At 38.4% G+C, this 25,368-nt stretch overlaps 2 protein-coding genes across 5 annotated transcripts in view; one reads left to right on the top strand and one right to left on the bottom strand.

The window, feature by feature from the left end:
* CHLSN (cholesin) overlaps window positions 1–25,368 on the bottom strand; it is a 128,662-nt gene that overhangs the window by 90,946 nt on the left and 12,348 nt on the right. The window lies entirely within an intron of this gene.
* On the top strand, window positions 6,567–24,100 carry GPER1 (G protein-coupled estrogen receptor 1). Of its 2 annotated transcripts, XR_011803527.1 has the most exons (6): window positions 6,569–6,934; window positions 11,989–15,244; window positions 15,752–20,025; window positions 20,582–20,728; window positions 22,031–22,155; window positions 22,840–22,976. XR_011803527.1 is itself a non-coding variant. In XM_013100119.5 (5 exons), the coding sequence occupies exon 5, from the start codon at window positions 22,462–22,464 to the stop codon at window positions 23,533–23,535; it is 1,074 nt and encodes a 357-aa protein (XP_012955573.1). In that variant the 5' UTR covers window positions 6,567–6,934; window positions 11,989–15,244; window positions 15,752–20,025; window positions 20,582–20,728; window positions 22,031–22,461; the 3' UTR covers window positions 23,536–24,100. The 2 variants fall into 2 exon arrangements, 1 of the variants encoding a protein (XP_012955573.1); XM_013100119.5 differs by having other exon boundaries at window positions 6,567–6,934; window positions 22,031–24,100.

Here is a 25,368-nt window from a genome sequence, read left to right on the forward strand (position 1 = left end):
AGGCACTACTTCTGGGTGCTGTCTCAGTGAAAAATAAATCAAAACGCTAACCGTGCAAAATGGGAGTGTGACATTTTATTGCTTAGTCAGAGACTAGTATCAGATAAGATGTCTTTACTTCCACACAAAGGCTTAAAGAGAATTTTCTATTACACTTATTGGAGAACATCTCTAAGCAGAGTAGTGACCTTCTGATGCTTCATTCCTCGGACCTTTCTGATATAACCATTACACTTAACGAGACAGGCTGTATTTAACATCTTGGTCAGTTGAACTCCCTTTATACAACATAGAGGGGGAGGGTTTTGAATGAGAATGCAGCTCCATGAGAAGTTCACAAGCCTACAGTTTCGAGAAGGGTGAATGAACTACGTAAATGCAAGTAACCTCAGCTGATCGGGTACAAGCAAGCAAGTCAACGGGGTTACACTAGGGCCTGCCAGACCAACACAGCATCAGAATCAGCCCTTTTCTGTCCATGCAGAGAGATTTTGGTGAAGACAACTACGGTTTGGAACAGTCACAGGAACTATCAAATAGGAAGAGAAGCCCCAAGGATACCACAAAAATATGACACCTGTACCAAAAAAGGGGAAAGAACACACATAAAAAAAAGGTTTGATGTTTTTGTGTGCGTGTGTGTGTGCTGTGGATATCTACTTAGCTGAAAACTTACTTACCAATGCTCATTAGAAACAAAAGCAGGAGAGTGGCCAGGCTGGAGACCTTCTCATGAGCTGTATACTGCAGTGGCACAGTTTGGGAAACAGAAAACAAAGGCAGAGCCTGGCTAAGTGCCACTCTCAGCTCTTCTGCTAAGTCAGGACTTCAAGAAGGACTGACTTCTGCCTAAGTTTCTGCAGCTGTAAGGTGCTCAACACACTGATGAATCTGAAACATATGCTCTAAGATTAATTTTTACAGCTTTTGGTGAGCGAAACCTTGTGTATTTCTTAACTATATCATGCAAGAGTTTTTCCAAGCGAAAGCAACCTAAATGTACAAAAACAGCTGTGCAGACTGCCATGGCAACAAATTTGAAGTGTGAAATGTTTCCTCTGTTGTATTTCCTTTAACTTTCCATCATACATCAAAACACTTGGACATATTCTGAATACATTCTCTTCCCATCAGGAGCGCAGCGGATTTATTATCTGTGTTGTCATTCTACCTTCTTCCCACCAAGTCTTTTCCTTACCTGGGAAGTCTGCATGATTTTCTTTTATTCCTCCCTTCTAAAGAACTGGCACTTTTAAGTACATTTACAAAAATAGGCAAAGCTACTTATAATCTATAGCGGACAGTTCTTATATTGTTACAAACCATGACAGGAAAAGATTTTTTAAATAGCAGACTCTTCTCAGAGCATTTTACCAGAAGTTTTGTAAAACAAAAAAGCATTCTCTTTCCTCTTTCCAGTTACTAAGTAGTTGATGATGCATTATATGAAGACATAAATAAGCAAGAGCATAAATACTCCCAACTCAGAGGCCTGGAGAGAGGACCAACAGGAAGAGGAACAGGTTTAGAATTAGAGCCGTGCTGCAGGAAATGTACCTGTAAGGATACCCAGAGCCAACAGGAGGAGTAATTCTGCTATCAAAATACAGACAGATTCTCATCTCCGTCTGAACTAAACCTTCAAAAACATGTAATTAATTCCCTATCTTAGTGTTTTTACCACAAATCCCACTGATACCAGTAGGAGGTTTTCTACTTATCACTTGTATGTTACTAATTATAAAAAAATAAAGGTATAATTTTTGCATCTACATTTGTATATTTAAGCTAAAATTCATCTTTAAATTGATAAACTTTCCAAAACTGTTTAACTCATCTCCAAAAAACCTTTAAAAGACTTTTGATGTTAATCCTGGCATCAGGTTCTCAAAACTGTTTTAGAAACTCCATCTGGTGGTCACTAGCAGAACACTCTCACAGCTCACAACTGCAGTAAGATCTGGAAAACCATTAAAAGGATTTAAGTTAATCATTGGAAAAAAAAAAATCCGTTCCAATTTCTGGTTAAACACAAATATGTACTAGCTGGTTTTGTCCGCAAGCACATGTCATGGCAAAATTAAGCACAGCTTCTACAACAAACGCTGCTGTGAGGATGAGGTACATGAGAGAAAATTCTGTTGCAAGAAACCTCAACAATGGTTAACTTTACTTTTGAAGCTAACAGAAGGCTTTTAACCAGACTATTAAGTCTGATTATTCACAAAAAAAAGAAATATTTATAAAAAAAAGCATATGTTTCTTGTACTTTTTGTGAAACATCTGGTACTAGTCACTGTGGTTGACAAGATGCTCGGAGATCAAAGGAAGTGCCATTCCCATTCAGCTCCAGAGCATTGTAATTCTTTCTAATTAAGTTATGGTTTCACTAGTTTGCAATGAAATAGATTTCATACATAATTAATACAGAAGTTTCTGATTTTTTTCAGGTCAGCCTATGTACAATTAAATAATCATTCTAGCACCTGCAGCGTTACGCAGAACCCAGCTCTTTTATGAAAGTTGCCATTAGGAAAAAGGTTTTTTCCATCCTTTTTTAGAGTATTATTTGGAAATAAAGCAATTTTTGAGCTCTCACGGGTGAGGTACCTAGGTGATCTACCCATAACAAGGAATAATGGAATCATTACTGTGTAGTAATAATAATAAAATACTATTTATAAAACAGCTTACATTACAAACAATGCCCAGATAAGCCAATATAAAATCACTAATGGCAAATCATGGGTGAGCAATCCTGAGGCAACAATCATGCAGCACAGAGCATGGCTTTTCAAGAATAAGAGGAAGAAATGTTGATTGACCAGCCTCTGAGGCATAGCTAATTATTAATACCACTGCTTATATATCCACATCTCCAGCCTGTGCTTTTTTAACCCCATCCAAGCAGACAGTTCAAGCAGAGCCCACAAAATGATCAAATTTTACAAATTCACATAGACCAACTGATTCTAAAATTCATCTATAAGCAAAACTACATTAACTTTTCAAACCATCAATTCCTGCTTTTGCGTACAAGCTCCCTTGGTGTTTTGTTTTGATGTTTTTTCTGAAAGCCCCCAAATTCCATACTCCTTTAATCAAGGACACAAATTTGCTTGCTGTCAAGTAGCAAAAGACAAAACTTCCATTCAAATGAAAAGCAAAGCATTTCACAAGTACAGTTATACAGAGTGACTGTCAACTGGGCATCAATATAACAAAAGGCTTATAATAGATGCTCTAAAAAAAAGAAAAAATAGGTGATTTGTTGTTTTCTTTCCCTCTCTGGGAATCTTGAGTCACTGCATTGATACAAGACGCCCTAAGGTGCTAAAATGCCACCACAGAAGCTTCCAGCCTGCAAGCTCAGCCTTTGAATACAGCATCAAGGCACCTCTAACCACCCAAGCTCTGCGGCTAATATCCCACACCAGTTATTTTTTTGTTAGATAATTACACTAGAGGAAAAAATCAGAAGGAAATACACAGTGGTTTGTGAAAAATATCTCTGTCAATAAACATTGACTATTTCTCAATTTGAAATTCCAGTAACACGCCTGTTGCTTTTCATTAGAGAGCACTGGGAGCGGGCAGCGACAGCCACTGAGTACTCCAAAACACTCCTCTACACAGGGGGAAACTTGCCTTGATAACCCTACATCAAAAAGTACCTTACATTGGCATCTCCATAGCACTGAGCTGGAGGGATGTGCATTACTCCAGAGGTTGCTCAGACTGAAACCTCCGTGTTTCAGTGTCTCACAAGTCATTAGTGTTGGACTGTGCCTGTTACAGAACACAGGTAAGTTTCTCATCTGGCACACATACGTAAGAGAAAGGGATTCCACTTCAAATTAAACCTACCATCAAGGATCCGTATCCTGCGGAAGAATTCAGTAACACTGGACTATTAAGAGAAATGCTAAATTTTTGGTCAAAAGCAAAGCAGCTCACATCTGCTTTCTTTATGAGATCACTGCCCACCCGGTACCAGACACATTCGTTTTGCCATAGGACCAATAAGTTGGGTCAAAAACCAAGCAAGACTTCTGCCAACAGCAGCACACTACAGGTAGCTCTTGGAATTGTGAATGTTATTGGCCAACCCTTAATACTGTCATAGCCAGTTTGTTTTGCAGTTTTTACAGCTAAACACTACTTTGTTTTGCCACTGCTCTCATGACTCGTGCCCTGTGATCGTTTAAGCAAACTGAACTGTTCTATTGTTTAAGAAAGGACACAGCTGATTTTACAACAGCAATATCTTGCTTTTCTTTAGTAATGCATCAACTGTGAAAACAACTGCACAGTGAGCTGCGGCTAAAACACTCTGTTGTTAAGATGCCTATCAGTGTAGTCTAAAAGGAATAAAGAATATGGACCTGGCAAACCTTGATTTTCTAAACTCTGTTTCTGTTACAGCTTTCCTTTTATCTCATCAGCTTGGAAGAATGTATTTCTCAGCAGTCCTCCACCAGTAAAACGCGGGTTTTTTCTGAATCTATGCACACATCCTGAAATTTTAATGTGCTACTTGCTCCCAATTCAAAGTACAATAAGCATTCTTCTCTCTAAATAAACCTGAGTAATAACACTTACTACAGAATAATGTTTGTAAATGTGAACATAATTTTCAAGATAGAAGCTCTCTCTTCATTATTTTTTTTTAAGATGGGAGGTGTAAGAAATAACTTTCCTGTTTTTGTTTTTCTGATTCTATTTTCTTTTCTTTCTTGCTAGAGGACAACCTCACTCTGAGCTTCTCTTTTACTACAGTGAGCCTCGTCAGAAAAGCAGTTACTGAAAAACAGGAAATGCAGTCTTAACACTGATGTGCTAAGGCTTATCTTCACTTGAGTTATTTCTTGTTCACTGACTGCTAATTAACTCTGAATAATTTAAACCTTTATGAAGGGTAGTTTGAATAATCCTGAAAATTTTGGTGCAGATGTTGGTTCTCCTGTATTTTACTAATAACCCCAAAATGTGCAGTAAAATATCCTTATGTACACCCACCCAGTGCAACCCGCAAAAGTACAAACCCCAGCTGATCGCTGGTGGTCCTCAGCCAAAAATTGAGCCAAGCAGAGGAGATCAATCCAGGAGGAGATTGGAAAGGAGATCAAGTGCCCATCCAGAGCACTTCAGTGGAAAGCAGCAACAAAGTGATGCCAAAGCTGCTCAGCATAAGCACACGATTCATTCTAGATCCTAAAAAGTACCCTCCAGACGAGGACCAAATACTTTCTGAAATTTTCTTGCAATTTCCAGAACAATAAGTTGGTTGTTTACATAGTTCAGTGTGTTCTCCACACAGCCAAGTCCTAGAAAGAATAAGGTGACATTTCATATTTGCATCTTTCATGAAAAATCAACAGTAAAAAAATATTTGCCTGACTTGCATGCTTAGTGCATTTTTTCTTTGTCCTTGTTAACTGTATAAAGCTGATAGCAACAAAAGGAACCAGGATTTGGGTACGCCTTAAACCCAAATGCCATATACCCAACAGGTACACCACACAGCCAGCTTCAGGCTTTTCAGTAGCAATTTGGAAGAACTACTTTTTATTTGTTTTATTTAACAACCCCCTCAGTGTAACAAACAACTATGCTAAAATGATCAAAACGAAAACCAACATGGGAGTCGGGGTTTTCTGATAACACTTGTAACCTCTTTGGAAACCACGTTTCACAGAGCCCCACTGAAGAGCTGTTTTGGAAACTTGAACTTTTTAGCTGAAAGCTAAAACATCTCTGGGCCACTGCTGCAACCCGGGACCTGCCACGCACTTGTTTCTCTAGTTCCCAAGAAGTGTTTGGAGCAGTAATGCCAGCCTTTGGGCAGAAATGTAGACCTAGTGCTGACATATTTTCTCCAGGCAACGTGCAATGCTGGTATCTGAAAACTAGACTCAAGTACATTTGTTTAATTTTATTTCATTGAAGCATTTGGTCTCTTTTCATGTTTATCAATAAAGCTTATTAAAATGCAACAGGTAAAACACCTTGAAGACAGAAAGCACTGATCACAATTAAAAGATGACAAGAAGAAAGTGCTTTCCCATGGTTGTGCTTGTACGAGAAAGAACGATGCAGCCGCTGCTTTCCAAATGCACTTGTATCTGAGGTGTCAAGGCTGCATGCACTTGTATCTAAGGTTTTAAGAACACTTTTGAAAAGTCACTAATAAGATTGATGCTGTGCCAGACCCAAAACATACTACAGATGCAAAATACTGGCTTTTAACACCTCATGGTCATTGCAGAGCATCTGGAAAATTAATTTGTTGCATGTGTACAATACTGGGAGTGTTCCAAGAGCCAGAACCCATGGAAAAATAGAAATCACCTTAATTTTAATACGGAATCTTAATTCTGACATGGAGTACTTCTGTGTTAAGTCTTTGTCTCATTTAGTAAGGGTTTTGCTCGGTGTTTATTCAACTAGCTTTTCCTTTCTAGACGTCTCGTACTTACAACAGCACAGTTAAAAAAACACCACGTAATTGCAAAGGCTGGGCAGCATGCATAGGATTCCTTCGTGAAGAGGCAAAAAACCACTGGATGGCCTCACATACTTAGAAATGGCTGGGACAAACACTACTTTTCTGTTCTAAAACTTCTCACTGCAGAGGATAACTTGAACTTTAGAGTCACATGATGAAGCCATAGGTTTGCTAAGCATGCAACGTGTATGGTTTGAATGACTTAAGCCCAGTTCCTGTTTCCTTTGCAGAACTGTGTGTTTTTGTAGTCAGCCAGCGCCTGGACTTTTCACCGTTATTTACAGCAGCTGAAGGAGTGATTGTAATACATACATGCTGCTTTCTGCATAAATAAAAAGGGCTGTATCCTCCGAACAGTAATTATATTTCGTCTGTCTTTACATAGAGTCTCAGTCAACTGTATCTGGGGAACACGTTTTTAAAAAGGTAAGTGCTTTATTTTACTTTGAATATGCAATGCTTTATTCATCACGAGAGGACCAAATTGTGATGCTACGGCTGTCATTTAAAGTTGTTAGTATTTGCTTCTTTAGCGAGATTGGAACCACACAATATAAAATGCTGTCTCTGGGAAACAGCCTCATAAAGCTGAGCATTAAATAGAGTAAATTTAATGACTGCTTTTGGGTAAATACAGAACTCCCACTGAACTGACAGCAGCTAGATGATAAAATACTATTCAGTGGTCTGGACCAGAGACTCCGATTGCCTAAGAGTAGTTGCTTAAAGGACGGACATTTTTGGATAATCCCGGCCACACTGCGAGAATTCCATAGGACAGGAAACACGTCAGCAATGCTACTTTGAAGATTACGTTCGGTTATTGCTGACTCACTTATATTCTGGGAAAGTAAAAATAGCAGCTTTCATTTTCTCAGAAACTGATCGTTTTCAGAAGCTGAGATTAGGATTTCTTGAGTCCTGAACCTCAAATACTTTCCAAAGTGTAGGAATTTTGTCACTGTGACATCACAAGAAAAATAAATATAATATTTTAGACTTCAATCTTTCATATAGTGCAACTCCCCCCCCCAGCTTGTCAGACCTAGGAAGGACAAATCCGTGTGTGTATTAGTCCTCCACCTACCAAATTGCTGCATTGTTTTCACGGGGTGATGAAGCCCATGCCCACCAAGAGCCAAGTTTCACAAGAAGTATTACATATGTTGCTTTATTGGTGTATGAAATAATTTTTTCCTTCTAAAGGCTGGTGGTAGAACACAGAGAGGCTGCCCTGCCAAGCTTTTTATAGAGGAAGAGTTTGGGTTGTCAGGCAGAAACTTCCTGTTTTAGAAACACTTATTTCTAGACTTTAAATCATCGAGTTTCCTTGAAACCAAGCCCTCCATTTGCAAGAATTAACCATGAAATAGATGGGGTGGTGTGGATGGGTGTGTGCAACAAAACAATGAAACCTCAGACTAGATCCTCACAATGCTGAGAAGTCGACTTTTCACAACTTGATATTTTTGAGCTGCCTTCTGAAGGCTGTGCTCATTTGCTCAGCTCCATCTGTTGGAAGTGAAGGAGAATGTACGAGCTGTAGTTCAGAAAGTGAAAATCAAATGCATCCACGTCAACAACAGCTGACACAAAGGCAGATCAGTCATTAGTGGGGAAACTGTGCCAGGGAGAGGGAAAACCCAAAGAGTAACCGGTGAGGCCACGTGGAGTTAGGGAAGGATTAACAACATGTAAATTACTATCCATTAAAACAATTAAATTTAAAATGTGGGGGAGCAGAAGTGAAGAAGGGATAACGGGCTTTTGGAGTAAGATAATACAGGAAAAGATGATGCAAACAGCGTAGTGCGGATTTCCCCCACTAATTAACCTGAGGAGAACCAGGAAAAAAAACAAGTTCTGCCACAGTTTCCGTACATGACAGCTTTGACATGCTGGTTTGATGTTAGTCTCAGTGACTGATGAGTGAATAAACACCGTGATAAACACTTTTTTTCACTGCAAGCAAGCATTATGGACATACTGACCCAACACCGCAAAGATGCCAGCAGCTTGGTGCTTTGGTACGACTTTGTTAATGTAGATAAACCTAAAGCGATATTCTGGAAGTTCCCTTTAAAACACTGCACCTATTATTTTTTTTTCTATCAAAATTTTAATACTTACATTGTTTATAAATATACACACATCATTGCAGTGTTATTCTCCCCCAGGTGAATGTTTACTTCTAAATTGAATGGATTACTTTGGTTTAGTTTAACCTGCCCCCCAATGAGCTGCAACTACAGAAACATGCTGTCTGAAGTTTATTTGTCCTTACTTTGTCTTAAACACCCAAAAAGTAGCTAAATAAAATAAAAAATACCTTGCTTCCATCAAAAATGAAGCCAGTATCAGTACCAAGGCCAGATCCTGAACAAATTGAAACAAAAGTTGGCATCTTGTTTTTCTTGTAATTTGATGCAAGGCCCCATGATTTCCTGTGAAACCTAAAACCGCTTCCTTTGTCTCCTTTGCAATTATGCCACTCTAAAAGTTGAATGATACTGACTGAGCACGGTCTGAGATCCTGTGCTGAGTGTACTGAGTTGGCCCATGGGGTGAGAGCTGTTGAGAAGATAATGGAAACCTCCACAGGGCCAGGACTAAACGGAAACGTTCAGCTCTGCAAAAGGGTTAATGGGCCTAGAAAGTAACCCTGGAGCCAATCTTTGAGAAGCGCTTCTCAAAATGTAAATATGCTTTAACCTCCTGAAACCACTGTGTGGGCTGCTGACCTCTGCTAGCAGTGAGAAGCTCGCTGCAGGTGCTCAGGAGGTGCCACATCCTCTGCAAAGCCGAGAAGCGCACTAGGCCTCAGATCTCTTCCAACAGAAGGTTAAACTTCAACTTACACTGTTTGCTTCACTCACGAGATTTCTGTTCAGCATTTAAGAGATGAATTGTAGAAGCTGGAAGGTCACAGTCTTTAGATTTCCAGGAATTAAAGAGAAATCAGAGCAGCAGTGGAGGCCAGGAGAAGCAGGCCTAGCTGCAGCTGACCGAGTAGCACAGTCGACCACTTTTATGCATATCGGCATAAAAAGCACAGCCACAAGCCAAAGGGGAGTAAGACAGCATTACAGCTACTTGATTAACAAGACATTTTCTGAATGTTTTCCCCAGCACTTCAGTATTTCATGGTTCACCAAACAAAATCTTTGCATCTAACTCTACACGGACACAATCCAAATCTTTCTGAACTTCTTAAACTACCACCTAAAATTAAGTGTAATTCAGACTAGTCAGTTTTATTTCAAAAAGAGATACTCTGGAATTAAAATTTTGAAAGGGGAAATCACCAGCACAAGGGAACACCGAGGAGCCAATCAACTGACTAGATTTGTGAGGTTTTGTGGTTTGTTGTGTTTTTTTTTTTTTTTTGTTTTGTTTTTTAAGTCGTCCTCTCTCTTCAGTTTGAGCATGTTAATACAAACACGATGCTTTCTTAGTGGCCCATAGTGAAAATAACCTCAACAGGAACAAAAGCTCTAACGCAAGTATTTAAGATACATTTCCTCAACTAACAAGCCATACGTCCTCCCCAAACCTAGCATCTTTGAGAAGATTTTCACCCCATTTTTCTCAAGATTATTTGTATTTAACAATCTATTTTTAAAGTTCAAACCTATACTGACTCTAATTATTAGTGTTTGCTTCAGAGACTTGTACTAGTTTGGCCTACCGATGCTTTCCTACTTGGTGCACCCAAGCGGAGAGTTCAGACCGCAGCCAGGCTCTGCCCAGCCAACTTTTCCCTTGCTGTGAGCAGACCTGTAACAAAACTTCTCTGTGATCATCAGTGCTTCTTCCTACAGTGGAACCTCCCCAGAAATAGCCTCCTCTGGAAAGGAAAAACTCTGTCCTTAAAAAGGGAAAAAGAACGCTGCTAAATCAAAACAACCCCGTGGTTTTATGTGAATGAAATAATTATATGAGACTATATATATACACTTAATCAAAGTCACTTTGATAAGTCAGCTTTTCTAATTAAAACCAGTATTAGAATTCCAATTTTGAGGAGAGATTAGAAATATGAAGTAGTGTCAGAGGTAACTGCCATAAATGAACTGTGAAGCAGTATTAAGACCCCGACTTATCTATAATGAACACTGCTTAAAAACATTCGTGTATCTCTATGAACTTTTACCAATTTAAAGTTACTTCCACATTAAGAGTTAACATCACTGGAATCCCTTTATGGAAAAGTGCATTATGTACAACCAAGTATATAATTCTTGTTATTAACGTGACACAATAGAAACTCCTATAAGGAGAACTCCAGTCCTCTCTGCCAGATTCACTTTCTACACACAGTGCTTGTACAGACCAGCTTTGCATGCAACAGAACAAAGTAAAAGCACTCAACTTTAACACAAAATTCAAATCCTTCCAAATATAGCACTTGTTTCTTTTCTCCCAGAAAACAATATTCTACACTGTAAAAGTGTGCATGTGTGATTTTTTTCAGTACTAAGGAACGTGCTTAATCAGATACTCAAAACTCCTTAGGAATAGTCAGTTCACTACGTCATGTTTAAAAATATTTCTCCTTTATAACTGAAAAAAATAATAATAATAAAAAAACATTATTTTCTGAATCCACCAGTACAAGCTGCATGGAAATTTCTTATAGAAAGCGTGTCAATCGTGCATGTAGGTGGTATAGGAAATTTATATACACATATTTATTACACTTAGTTTTTGTTGAGTATACATAATGTTTTCCTGCAAGGCTTTTTGTCTTAAAAAGGGATCCTCCAAACATTTATGTGGTAGCAGAATTATTATATCAATGTATCTTTGAGTCATTACAGCTAGGAGTGTACCCCTGTTACTCTTTAAATTCCCTATTTTCAGGCATTTATAACTCAGTTCTAAAAAATGTGCCTTGCCAAAACTTTATCAAGAGGCTTATAATGCACCAGCAATCATTTTCTCAAATCGGAGTGTGCAGAAAATATTTTTCTGCAGTTTTATGCAACAGCTCCATCTAAAATGATAGCATTATTAATGCATAGAGACATTTCTGTATGAAAGCACTGTTACTTCATCACAGTCCTTAAACATCCACATTAATTTTACATGGGCTGCTCAGTACAACAGACTGCAGTTGTGAAAGGCTTTTTTTTTTTTTTTTCCTGTAACAGAAAGGAAACAAAACTAAAACTGAGTAAGGCTGTAGGGCTGGCCCCATTTGCACAGAGCTAACCCAAGTCCTGTCTGCGCTGAATGGGGATGATGGGGAGGGTGGTGGTGAGGGCAGGAGCCAGGTGGAAAACTAACTGCCAGATTTCTCTGGCTAGAAATGCCATGCATGTTGAGATGAACCTAAGGATCTGGTTTCACCCCCCTCAAAAAAAGCACTGCATTTATTCTGAATAAACCCTCCTGACCACACAAGGTATTTGATGCAACAAATCAGAGACAACACAAGCTGTACTTTAAAACCTGTTTCTCCTTCCTTTCCATTTCAGTTCCAACTCGGTTACACGGAGGCAAGCAGTGGACAGAAGGAGGGATGGCTTCTCAAAACATGACGTGGCTCAGCTACCCGAGCAAGAACTTTGCTTCCACCTCCCCAGAAGAAATCGAAGCGTTCATAGCATCTCAGAACATCATTTCCAGACTCATGCACTGCTACATCGCCTTTTTTGTGCCCACGGGATTAACAGCTGGTATATGCATTTTGATTGTTTTCATAAAGAATTATTTACAACACAAAAGCATGGAACAATTAGACTTACTGCTTCTGCACTTCACCATCAGCAATATCATAATGATTTTTTTATCACTTACGGTCATTCCTAGACCTGACTACTTAAAAGCAACCCGCCTTGCATGTAGCGTCCTGTCCTTTTTTTTCAACTTCAGTTATTTCAATTCTCAGTATGTTCTGCTTTTCATACTTCTCATACTATTACTCAAGAGATTTCTGCCAATGACTGCTCTCTGCAAAGCAACCCAAAATCCCGTATCGTGTGTAGCATTCGTACTTATATACGCCTTCTGTTTGTCACTGACCGAAGCAGTACTGGTTGGCACGGATAACTACCACGTGGAAACAGAGTGCCAGTCTGATCCATTATTTGCACGGCCTGAGTATGAGATCATTAAATTCACCTTTGGATTTGGAATCCCAGCATTTCTTCAGATACTCTCCTTTATCGTCCTTTTTGCTAAAAAAGCACCTGCTGAAGCTGAAGACTTATGGCAGCACATTCGTACGTACACCGCTGTGTTCATTATAAGCATAACAATATTTATATGCCATCTATTTTATAACGTTATGATTCTCTTCAGGACAACATTAAAATTACAGAAGAGCATTGGAACTCCAACGAATGAGCTCATGATGAATATTGCAGAAATAGTATTGTTCTCCGAGAGCTGTGCTACTTTGGTATTTATACTTTGTTTTCACAAACCATGTAAGGAGAGAATACTTCAAGTCATACACAACTGCCGAAGGAGAAATACCACCCACAATCACCTTGAAATACCAGTAGCCTACAACCCCTGAAAGAACATCTCAGTAATAGTTGCTGTTCTAAGAACTGTCAATCTACTTTTTTTCCTTCTTCTTCATGAAGGAAAACTGTGTCCTTCTTTAGACCCTGAACTTGAACTATCTTATAGCTAGCAGCATCACAGGAAAAATATCTTCAGCCTAGCATTTGCAGTTATCTCTGAGAAGGCATGTAGGGATAGTTGTGGGGTTTTTTGTCCATAAATGTTTTTTAATCTCCTATATTCTGCGAGTGTTACTTCAAAGGTGAACAGAAGGAAAAGTACTGTTGCCATACAAGTCTGCTTTTGTAATAGCACTGATGCCTTGATAAAGATGCAAACAAAAACATAACCAAAGGCAACTTTGAACAAAGGTAAAAATCTGCAGCCAAAACATTTTCTCAGGTGTGCTTCCTCCTTGGACTGGGATTTCTTGCCCTACAAACTAATCTTATTTTTTAACGCCGGTTAGTTCCAGTAGCAACACCAGGGAAGTATGGTTTGAGCCCATTATAATCCTGAAATAGTTTGCGATACTGTAAATATCACTGCTTGCTTGGGATATATACACATCCATACACAAGATCGAGCATTCCTTCATTTTTTCCATTTTCCTCTTCTATGTTTGTTGAAACCCTGAAGGTTTTTATCTGAATTATTGTGCCAAAAAACCCCACGCTCAAATTAATGGAAACGCTAGTCCATAAAGAAAAGCTTCGGGTCTTTTCTGAGGCACTGAACTGGAAAGATCGACAGGATGGCTAATTAAAACTTTGTGCAAGAATGAAAGCTTTTTGTTGAAGTATGCTCAGCTTCAACTTTGCATAAAGACTTTAAGCAATTATTGATTTAAGCCACTCTTGATGAGTTCATTCAGAGGTGTAAGGTCCCATGCCTTGAAGAGTCACATTCAATAATATCCTAACTAAAAAATGAGAAAAGCCAGGCCCAGAACAGCAGAACTGCTTTTAAAAAGGCAAACAAAACCAGAACCCCAGATCTAGACACAAATCAAGGCTCTGATGGAGACAGGATAGGAACATTATACATCTACATGAGAATTTACAGGTCAATGGTGCAAAGTGGTGAAAAAAAATCCAAATCAGAGAATGGAACAGCTGCTGCAGTTTTGGAATTCAGATGTAGCCCTCCATATGTAGTCGCCAGTGCAGGCTGAGACTTAGGTGCAAAGTTTTAAATGGTGGCTTTGAGCATGTTGTTTGTGACACAAATTGGCCAGGAGCCACCTTAGATATTTGGCTTCAGTTTCAGCTTTTCCTTTCATGGAGGAGAGAACAGAAATGACAGGGAAGGCACAAAATTGTGCTAGATCTTGGATACAGATGTAGACTTGGATTGCAAGTCTTAAAAAAAAAAAAAGCACAGTGATGTATTGAGCAAGGCTCAAGGGACCTGAAGGTGTTTTTTTGGTGATTTTTTTTCTAAAGAAAAAAAACACTGGTGCTTAAAATGCATACCTTTGTATAGCATTCAAGAGTACAAGAATATACTTGATTAAGCACGTCACGTGGATGCTAAAGGAAATGAGAGATTTTATAGCAATTGTGTGCTTTGGAAAGCCTTCTTGATGGGGTCCAGATTTGTGTGCAGTTGGTGCAAATTGGCATGGGTTGTCTGAGATAAGAGACCAGTGGGCCATGGTCTACAAAGAGGAAAACCTTCTGTAAAACAGCCAGGTGGGTAAATGGAAGACTAAAGGACATTTTACCCCATAATGATAAGGTATATATATGGAATTAGTTTTAGATATTCAAGTCCAGAAATTTATAGATGGTGACTATCACAGGAAAACAGAGGGCAATAGTCTCACTATGACCATAAGGACCAGTGTTTCTGCAAGATGTACGTATCAACTGGTGAAATGTCTGCACTGCATTGTCAGTCTGTTTTCCTGTTCAATTTTGTTCTGCTGCCAGCACAAACAGATGGATAACTAAGGAACACTCCGTATTAGACCATTATTAGAACCTGGTTGAAAAGGAAATGCGTAGATCAGAACCATCTCTTCAAGAGTCAACTTCATAGATGTGCAAGGACTTCTCAGCTGACATCAGAGGTTTCATTTCGCACCTGAGAAGAGGGAGATGAAACAACATGGACCAAACACCAGCCCTGCCAAAAGAAGTTTGAAGAGAGGAGTTGTTAGAGCAGCACGTCAGCAAAGAAAGCCCACAGACTGAGTGACAGAGCATGTCAAAAGATGTAAGCTGATGGAAAATATCAGTTCATGGCTAAGTAGGCTATTTTCTAGCATGTGAATTATGCACAAAGGATTCTACTTTATTCAATGCTTCCATATATTTTATATTTGAGGATGAAAGAATAAATATCGTATTGTTTCCGAGTCCTGAGTTACTGTTAAAGGTGCCTGAAAGTGAAGTTTGAAAATAAGTATGACCTTGTTAGATAACATTGGCTGGGACCTGGAAACTGGTCTAACAGTGAGCAAATCCCAACAATGCACCTGTAGGAGCCTGAAGGTTCAGCACGGGCAGCACACATGATGAAACTCCAGTACGGTATAGAGCTGAACCAGAACCATACCAAAGGTCTCAGAGAAATGAAAGCTGTAGGGACCTACTGTCAGATCTAAGGCTTGGGAATGATGATGTCTTGTCAATGAATTATGCTGTAAATCTGTGAGTGATGCTGGGTGTAGCTTCTTGCACAATGTGAACCAATGCTCCCTGGTCTCTTTCCTATCCACAGCTCCTGTCATGGAGACAAACAGAGTCCTTTCTGGATGGTGGGTTATAGTGTCATAAAAAAATCTCTTCATACAATGAAAAGACCAACTTAATAGGAGAAAACAAAGGTAATCAGGAGAGAAGAGGTGGACAAGTGTAACAATAATCCACACTGTTATGAATACCTGATTTTACAAACATTTCTGTATTGCTATAATTCTCGATAAACTTACACAATTCCCATTAAAATTCAGGACAATGAACACGTAGTCCTAGAGAAGACTGACTTTGATTCAGCAAGAATACGAGGGCAGACACCTCTACATGCAATAGGAAAGGAACAGAAGGAATCCCAAAAAAGCTTTATAAAATGGTCAAATTTGAAGTAGAAGAGCAGCTTTGAGTAAGATTAAAAGTAATTATTTTTAAATTATTAGTAAGTTGAAATGTATTTTCTAAGAACAAAATAAGATCTGACCACTCAAATTTCTTTCTATCTATACCAGCAACAACTTTGTTGACCAATTTCTTCCAGGCTTCACCTAGCTTTGACCAGTACGTTCTGGAAGAAATAGAGCATGTGATTTTTACAGGCATGCTGTCAAAATTAACTAATGCCATATACTGGAAAATTCAAATAAGAGTATTTTATTTCTGTACCAGTAACATTTGTATCTAAGATGGGCTCATATGAAAAAAAAACACCTTCCGTTCAGAAAAATAAGAGAAATGAGCAGACTGCTGAAATTTAAGCACTGAATTTCTGAATTGGTAATGAGTTTTGGAAAGGAACATGTAGAGACTAAAGACTCATCTTTGCTGAACCAGCTGGCTCAAATCTGATCTGATCCCATTGCAAAACAACATCTGATCTGAAGAGAGACTGGATTTGCACTTGAATCATAACTTTATCTGCTATACCCCTATGCGTGTTATTAAGTCTAGCCTCAGAAGCATTCAAATTTCAAACTTACAGACCTGGAAAGGGCTGCAGCATTATTTAGCTTGATTTTGGGGTAGTTACAGATTTGGAGTAGAGTTAAAACTCAAGAAAATTATCCAAAACAAATACAGTATACAATATTTATACTATATATGTTGCACAACAAATTGATTCACTAAATAACTGTTATGAAATAGTATGTTTTGCTTCCTTGGCACTGTAATTCTTATTCTCTCATCTTGGAGCAGCTAGTGGCAACTGCAGCGACTCTTTCATCTGGGCAACTAGAGAGGTGAAGTGTCCAGCAAGGGACTGCCAGACTCAACTACCGGAGTCAGAAAGGATTGCTGCTTTCTCAGTTTTATTTATCACATCTGGACAGAGACTGAAGACCTATGATGAAAGTCCTTCACTTTACAATGCTTTGTGGTCCAATTTCATAAAATTTGAGTGCCTCTCCCACCCCCAAAGCATTTTGCAATATACACTTTAAGAGAAATAAGAAGGTTTTACCAGAATAGTTTGAATGGGTACAGGTGGTGTCCCTGCAAAGAAAAGGCTGAACTTTTAAAAATTATTTTTAGTAAGAAAAACACATTCTCAGAATTACTGGCAACGGAAAAGACAAAAAAAAATACACCCTATCCAAGGTTTTCTGCAGGCATAGAACACAATTACTTGTTCCAACTCAAGCTAAGCTTGATTATTTGTAAGAAAGGGGGAGTTACTGAGAGTGGCTGGGATAAAATACCAGAGTGCTCTAGAAGAGGGTAACAGGCCCAGGCAGAAGACGTCATTCAGTAGCTGCAAAAGGTCAGAGCTGGTATCCATGCTAGCAGAAAGATGAGAGAGATTTTCGGAGGTGGAGATCAATCCACTTGTACAACTTCAAGAACATTACAACTGCATCCATATGTCCTCTGGAGATAATTTCAGCAGAAATACTGATACCGATCTTATTTCTTCTGCACACGGTTGCCTTACACTGTAAAGCTCTCCAACATAATTTTAAATCATACCTCTTTCCTCTTTGATGCTATACAGTACCTTACTTTTTTTCCAGCTTTCTACATCCCGGCTCTGATCTAGTCTCTCCTGGAATCAACAGTTTCAGTCCAATTCGTGCTCTTCCACACCTCTGGCAGAATTTAACACCTCTTAAATCCTACAGGCCTAATCCTACTTACTTACCACCCTGCTGGAGGGCTACCGTGTAACCAGGGTCAAGAGGTATGATGTGCTGGACATCTGACGTTGTTCTTCCTACGCTCACCTCCTTCCTTCTTCCTCAGCTGTCCTGCTCTTTTTTCAACACAGCAGTCAGCCCATATGTTGAAGATTGCATGTAGAGTATCTTACATGATACCCCATTTTAAGCCTTTTGGTACACCTATGTACATCTCTGCTGATTACACTACTGTTCCTTAAACACCCTATAGTGTTTATTGAGGCATATAGTGTTGGGGAAGTTGACCACTACAGATTTAAAATTTAACTGCTAGGAAAAAAAAATAAATTAAATGCTGGATTATTGCATTCTGACGTGATATGAAGGCTATCACACCAGTTGCTTTCATTGCATGTTCTCAGCAACAATCAAGATAAGGTACGACAAGGCGGAACTGTAATATTTAATGCTGTCACAACTGCAGCTAAAGATGGATCATGAAGGCATTCATTATGAAGTCCCACAGAATATCAGCAAATGACGGGAAGAAAAGAGTACAATGTTCAGCAGCTGCTAAAATTTGTTTTCAGTATTTTATGACCCTTTTCAATATGGAAGTGGTGAACAGTGAGATTAAGATGGATTAATCAGTAACAATAACTTGCCTGCATAAACAAGAACCTGGAGATGTTGTCATCTGTTTTAGGAAACAAAATTCAGAGAATTCACATGATCGTCTCATAAAATATTTAGTGAAATACACAACTCACTAATTACCATATAGTAATAGTAGATTTGGTCTCATATTATGCTTCATAGTTCTATTAGCGGGAAAAACAGCTACTTTTGGGCTCTTTCAAATGAAAATTCCCTTCCCATTCTTGAAGTACGGCAAAATGACACATTTCTTGTCATGAATTCAAACCAGAAAATTAGCACTCATAACAGAATTATACATTTTCATAGCAAACCAGCCACTACTCACAGCTCGAAAAACAAGGACAGACAGAGCAGCTGATTACCAAATCCACCCCCCCGTAATTACAAGCAACTAACACCCAGAAGCCAATATTACACATAAAGAAAAATAAAAATCCTTCTGGCCCTTACAAGATCAGTGAAAGCTCTGAAGGGCAGAATTAAGTAGAGCAAAACCACATGATCAACAAACAACAATAAAGACTCTTTATATCTCTCTTCTTATAGAAGATAAATTCAAAAGACAGAAAAAAATAGACCATCAAAGCTGGTATCACAAGATTTTCTAACATTACAGTTATTGCAGTCCCATAACCCGATGATGTTTGTACACTTCTCAAACCAAAACACTTGAGGCCCTCTGTCTTTGTTATCCTGTTTAGAAAGACTCCACAAGGCCATCCACTGACACTCCAAGTCTATGCAGGAAATCCTTACCCAGCACAGATTTGCACAAACTTTCTTTTAAGTTAGTAAGATTTACTCCCAAACTACTCATGAAGCATCATCGTGTCCAAACACCTTCAGAAGCACTTTCAACAACACTGTCAAAACTCCTGTGGACAACACATTGCAAGAAAACCAGCAAATAAAGCATGGCTCAATGGCACCAGGAGGCAAAGTACCCTCTTTTCCCACAGCCACTTGGGTGAGAACTTTTTCTTCGCTCTTCTATGGATGAGATCTTTTGTAACCTAAAGTGTTTGATCATGGTAACAGATTTAATGCATCCATTATAAGGGCACACTAGTTGTTTACTCCACACTGCCGAAACTGTAACATCGGTTTCCTGAAATCTGAATTGCTGAGATCCCATTCATCTTTTTCCAGTAGCAGAATACTGCACTGAAGCACAGCATTAATGGCACTTAACATTAAGCTACCAGATAAATATAATCATAAAAAATAAATTCAGGCATACAAAATATTGCTCTTTCGTGAGAGAAATGAATTTGCTTTCCATTTTAAGAACTCTAGCCACCAGTAGGTGGTGTTTCGGGAAATGTCAAGCACTTCTTTTCCCCTACAGATGAAATACACAACTCCACCTGCAACACTGGTGGCTTTATGCAAGACTGAGGCTCCACATTCTCTGCAAAATAAGCTTCTTTTATCCATGTGACTTGGAACTGAACAATCCTAAGAAGCGACAAAGATGTGTACCTGAAAATTTAAATACGAACAGGCAAATGGGATCACCTTCAAGGTAGGAAAACCGAGATTTATACTGTCGGTTCAGCAAATGACCCTTCTCAGCTCCCAGATCTCTCTTAATCTAATATTTCTCTTTAGACTATCCAGGGGCTTTTAAAAATACCTTGCCTATCAGTAATTGCTGCTTTATAAGCATATAAAACATGCTTCGTTGTGATTTGAAAATAAATCTCTTAATTATTGATCAGCTGAGCTGCAGGTTTGAATGGCCGGTGTAACTTGAAAAAACACTGAAGGCAGACAGGGGGTAAAATGAACATCAGGCAAAATAAAATTGACAGATCCGAGACAAAAGCCATTTGACTGGTTCTAGTAAAAAAGCAGCCAGCAGAAACAGGGTTAATCCCAGCCTGATGAGGCTGTTCAGCAGCACTTCGACTGAACACAAATTAGAACAACCCTGGGAATCTATAAAGCTTGTTTTATTGCCAAGGGCATGCAGAAAGATCTGCATTTTGCTGTTGTAAACTATCCTTTATTTAAGGCGTTTTAAAACAGAAGAGACTTTTATATGATATATTTTTTTTTTACTACCAAATTGTCAACAGGTGGCATTCATTGCAGCTCTGCACACCTAAAGGCAAGTTTTCCCTGCCACGGCCGGCCAAGTTGACACATGCATTAAGCGTGAAGCTGAGCAAGAACCAGCCTTCTGCTGTCCGGAGGAAAATCAGCTCTGGAAAAATGGAATTAAGGTAAATTGGAGTGTTTAGTGCGTGGTTACCTGTAATTTTGCAATTGTTTGGTGGGCTTTCAGTTGGAACTAAAACCTAACCACAGACCTGCCTTTTAAAATCAATTGCTCAGATTCGTAATTAACCTTTGTTGTATTTAAAGCATTTTACTGCCTTCCTGAAAAATCAAAGGATGTTACGTAAAAGGCAGGGGTTCGTGTCTGGCTGATAGCTGCCTCAAGCACCAAACCTTCAAATTCATGTCACTTCATACGGATATTTTAGCATAAAGATTCACCTCATGAAAATACTTCCAAACATAGGCATAAGTGCTCTGTAAGTGTTGCTATTGCACTATGAAATAAAAGCTTTGGGACTACACAGATTTCTTTTAAGTAGCTATTTCTGACAACTTGAACACGTTTCAGCAAGCTCAGACCTGCATTTCTGACTACAAATACTCTCATACTCCTAACTCCATTGGTGGTCTGCTCCTTCTTCTCCCCCAGACTGTGCATCCGCAGTATTTTAAATTATTAAAAGGTGGAAATATGCATTGATTTTACTAATAAACAATTAAATATAGTTTAGTGCAATTAAAATGAAGGTTTTGGTAGTAAAATGAAGATTACATCAATATGAAAAATTTAACACAAAACATCCTGGGTTATCATTTTCTCGCTGTTCTGTTTGAGATATTTTTTAAATAAACTTCTAGCAATGCTTCAAGCCCAAAGCATTCAGCGTTTATAAGTAAACAAATGGGATTACCGATGTTTTCCTTCCCTTTCCAGCAATCAGTGCAGCATAATTAATTGCAAAGAGAAGCAAATTGAGTTTAATACTATGGGTGTAAATCAATATGCTGCTTATAGTACCTTTGTTTCTGAAGTTTGCCTTTGCCTTCCCACTGAAAGCAGAGGAAACCAACTGCTCTTCGTCTCCGCTGCTTTCTCAGCCAGAGACTCTGCTACTTAATAAGCTTACTAGCTGCTGATGAAATGAATACACACACACACACTACATATACACACACTGTATAAACTTTAGATAGTCTGTCTTTATTAGGCCAAACTCACTCATCTGATTTTCTGTATTTCTATATATTCCAGTACTGAATCCCTAAAACGTTCGCCAAATTTACAGACCTACCTCACAATATAGTAACATCTCAAACAGCTTTTAATCCTTTTAACTGAACCTTTGTATATATATTTGAACATGTTTCCTACAACCTCAGCTGCGTAAGCTAGAAAAAAAACATATGGTGCATAGTAGAATGCTGGAGTATTAGATTAATGGTTTTCCATTTACAAATTGCAGGTCCAAGGATGTTCATTGATTATTAACAGAAAACAAATGGAGCTAATATTCTACTATCTTCTACCCTGCGTGAAGGAACACTGTTGGTGAAAAGCCTTTTTTAAAGAGATCCAAGTACCATTATGGTAAAAAGATTCCCTACATGATCTTAAGGCATATAGGAATGGCAAGCTCTCTCATTTGCAATGTATATAGTGGCCTGTAAAAACAAAATTAAGAAATTTACTTTTTGTACTGTCACATTTCAGTCAATTTCAAGTATAATTAATTTGGCTTCTCAAGAACTTTAATTTCCTATACAAAAGTGTTTCTTTTTCCATTCCAATCAAAATGCTTACAATGAACTTCTTTGAAAACATCAAAAAATCCGATTTTTGGGGCATTACTACCAAACTGTGAGTACTGTTATCTTTTGCACAGATACTTTAAACATGGAAACTTACTCTGCCTCGCTATCACCTGTTATATGCAACAGTACAACTTTTAACCTAAACGGATCGCATTTGTGTAATGAAAGCCTATCTTCCAGATTAGCTGATAAATCAGAACACCAACAATATGTTATTGGTCTTTTCTTATCGTGTCTTTACACAATATTCCTTTTTCCTATTGGTTTTGTAGGAAACATTCTGATACTGGTTGTGAACATAAGCTTTCGTGAAAAAATGACTATTCCAGACCTTTACTTTATAAACCTTGCAGTAGCTGATCTCATTTTAGTTGCTGATTCTCTCATTGAGGTTTTTAATCTTGATGAAAAGTATTACGATATCACTATTATATGTACCTTTATGTCTTTGTTCCTTCAGATCAACATGTATAGCAGCATTTTCTTTCTGACATGGATGAGTTTTGACAGATACATAGCACTGGCAAAAGTAATGAGGTCCAACATATTTCGCACTATGCAACACGCTAGATTAAGCTGTGGTCTCATATGGATGGCGTCTATTTCGGCAGCACTAGTTCCGTTTACAGCTGTGCACTTACAACACACCGGAGAGGTCCATTTTTGTTTTGCAGATGTAAAAGAAATCCAGTGGCTAGAAATAACCTTGGGGTTTATTATCCCCTTTGTGATCATCGGTCTTTGTTACTCATTAATTGTCCGAGTTCTTATAAAAGCACACAAGCACAGGAGTCTTCGTCTGCGGCGACAAAAGGCTCTTCGGATGATTTTCGTTGTCGTCTTGGTTTTCTTTATCTGCTGGCTACCTGAAAACGTCTTCATTAGTGTTCAGCTTCTCCAGAAGAAAAGCGAGCCTGTCTCTTCGAGCAGCCCATCTTTCAGACACGATTATCCCTTAACAGGACATATTGTGAACCTAGCAGCTTTTTCTAATAGCTGTTTGAACCCCTTAATTTACAGTTTTCTAGGGGAAACCTTCAGAGACAAACTGCGACTGTACATTGAACAGAAAACCAAAATGTCAACGCTGCATCGCTTTTGTCAGGCTGCCTTAACGTCTGTCATTCCTGACAGTAACGAGCAATCGGAGGTTTGATTTAGCAGTGGTTGTAGAAAACATACAACTATGAAGTTGTGCAAATAGTGAACAAGATGCTTGCTACTAACAGAAAAAAGTGCGCCTGTGCGCGTATGTATTATATCGCTCTGCTGAGTATTGAAGGTTTGTCATAAAAACATTTTGAATATAACTTTAAAGTAGAAGAATGTTTCAGGCAGATTTATATTTAATTATGAACAGGATTATTAAAAGCTGAGCACTGAAGGAGCTTTATTTTATATTAAACGTGTATGACTGATAATATAGAAGAAAATTTTATCAAGCTAGGAAGACTCTAGATTTAACTTGATTATCAGAGATGCTATTTTGCTGGTGTAGATAAGGTACTTCCACTTAAATAATGGAGCTGCCATAACAGTGGAGAAAAAAAATCATTGCAACATATTGATATGGAGATGCAGAAAACAATTATTTTTCATCCAAATATGTTAAGTTAAATGACTTTGCTTTCCAGAACTATATAGTATTATCATCATTGTATTCCAGCACGTCTTCCACAATTAACTTTTTAAAATCTTAATATAATCTAGAATGGTGATGAGTTTTCGTCTCAAATCTAATCTGTTTACATCAGTACTTGATCACACCTGAAATCATCTGTAACTAGGCTGTTCATCTCAAGGAACTTAAGAAGCAAAACATAATGCTTCATTCTTTTAAGGATTGCCCAAGACAGTCTTTCCCAGGACAGATATTACTGGGCTTTTTGTCAAAAATGCAAGTGCACATGATTGCTCATTCACATTCAGATTTAAATGAAAGTTGCGTGAGATCTGTTTACACTTTGCAGGCCTATTTTGATGGCCAGAACAGAATCCAGTGGCTTTAAAAAAGGCACTTTCTAAAAAAGACTTAGGGATTGCTTATGAAAGTGACAAAATCTTTTTTTTTTTTTTTAAATAAGAACTTTCTGTAAAGGGAAACATGATTAGCTGTCATCAGACCTGCACTCTGTCCATCCCACCTCCAGAAACCACTGGTCTTTCAGGATTTTAAGGTGCATGTTGGTTGCTTTGTTCATCTGAAGACAAATCATACTAAGAAAACAAATGTTAGCACCATACACATGGAAACAACAGCTTCTGATTTCTGTCAGGAGATAATTGGGTTTTGAATCTGGAGGAGGTTTAGCACAGGTTACTACTGAACTTGTTCAGAGGAGGCTATAAAGTTCCTAGAGATTGGTGCTCAAGACCATTAAAACGTTGTTCGCTGCATCTCAGAAATACACAAACTAATTCACAGAGTAAAGCACCAGAACACTGCAGAATAAGGTATTTTACCCAATTTTTTAATATATTGGTTCATATATGAACCAATTAGCACAAAAAAAAAAAAAAAGATTTTTAGAGGATTTCTAAAATATAGACACTTAAAGCAACTAGTAGAGCTCTAAGCAGTAAAGAAAGCAGTAAGAACAATGATTGCCCTCAGCTCTCATGAAATACTTAAGTTTCTTAGTGGAAGTTTAGCCACAAAAGACTTGACCTATAATCAGAGGCCCCATGATGATGGCTGAATTTGAAATGGATAGCTGCACATTCCCGAAACAAAAACAGGAACTGCAGGGTGGAGTTTGCTGCAACTGCTGATTATTTCCAAGTGACTGTTAACCGTGACCCAAGGAAAAGTTTCATTCAGTCCCATCTTTCCTGCAGAACACTAAATATAATTTCTCTCCAGAAAGGTGCAAGAACTGCCATGCCTCCTCTGCATAGACCAAGTTGCTAAACAAGACATACCAAAAAGTCTCAAACTATCCTGCAGCATTACACGTAGCCCGTTTCCCTAATTATTTTCTTGTCTGGA

The sequence above is a fragment of the Anas platyrhynchos genome, chromosome 15 (genome assembly GCF_047663525.1).
Source record: "Anas platyrhynchos isolate ZD024472 breed Pekin duck chromosome 15, IASCAAS_PekinDuck_T2T, whole genome shotgun sequence".
Taxonomy (NCBI): Eukaryota; Metazoa; Chordata; class Aves; order Anseriformes; family Anatidae; genus Anas; species Anas platyrhynchos.

Coding starts and splice junctions, on each gene's coding strand:
- GPER1 (XM_013100119.5), top strand. CDS start 22,462: ATGGAAACTTACTCTGCCTCGCTATCACCTGTTATATGCAACAGTACA.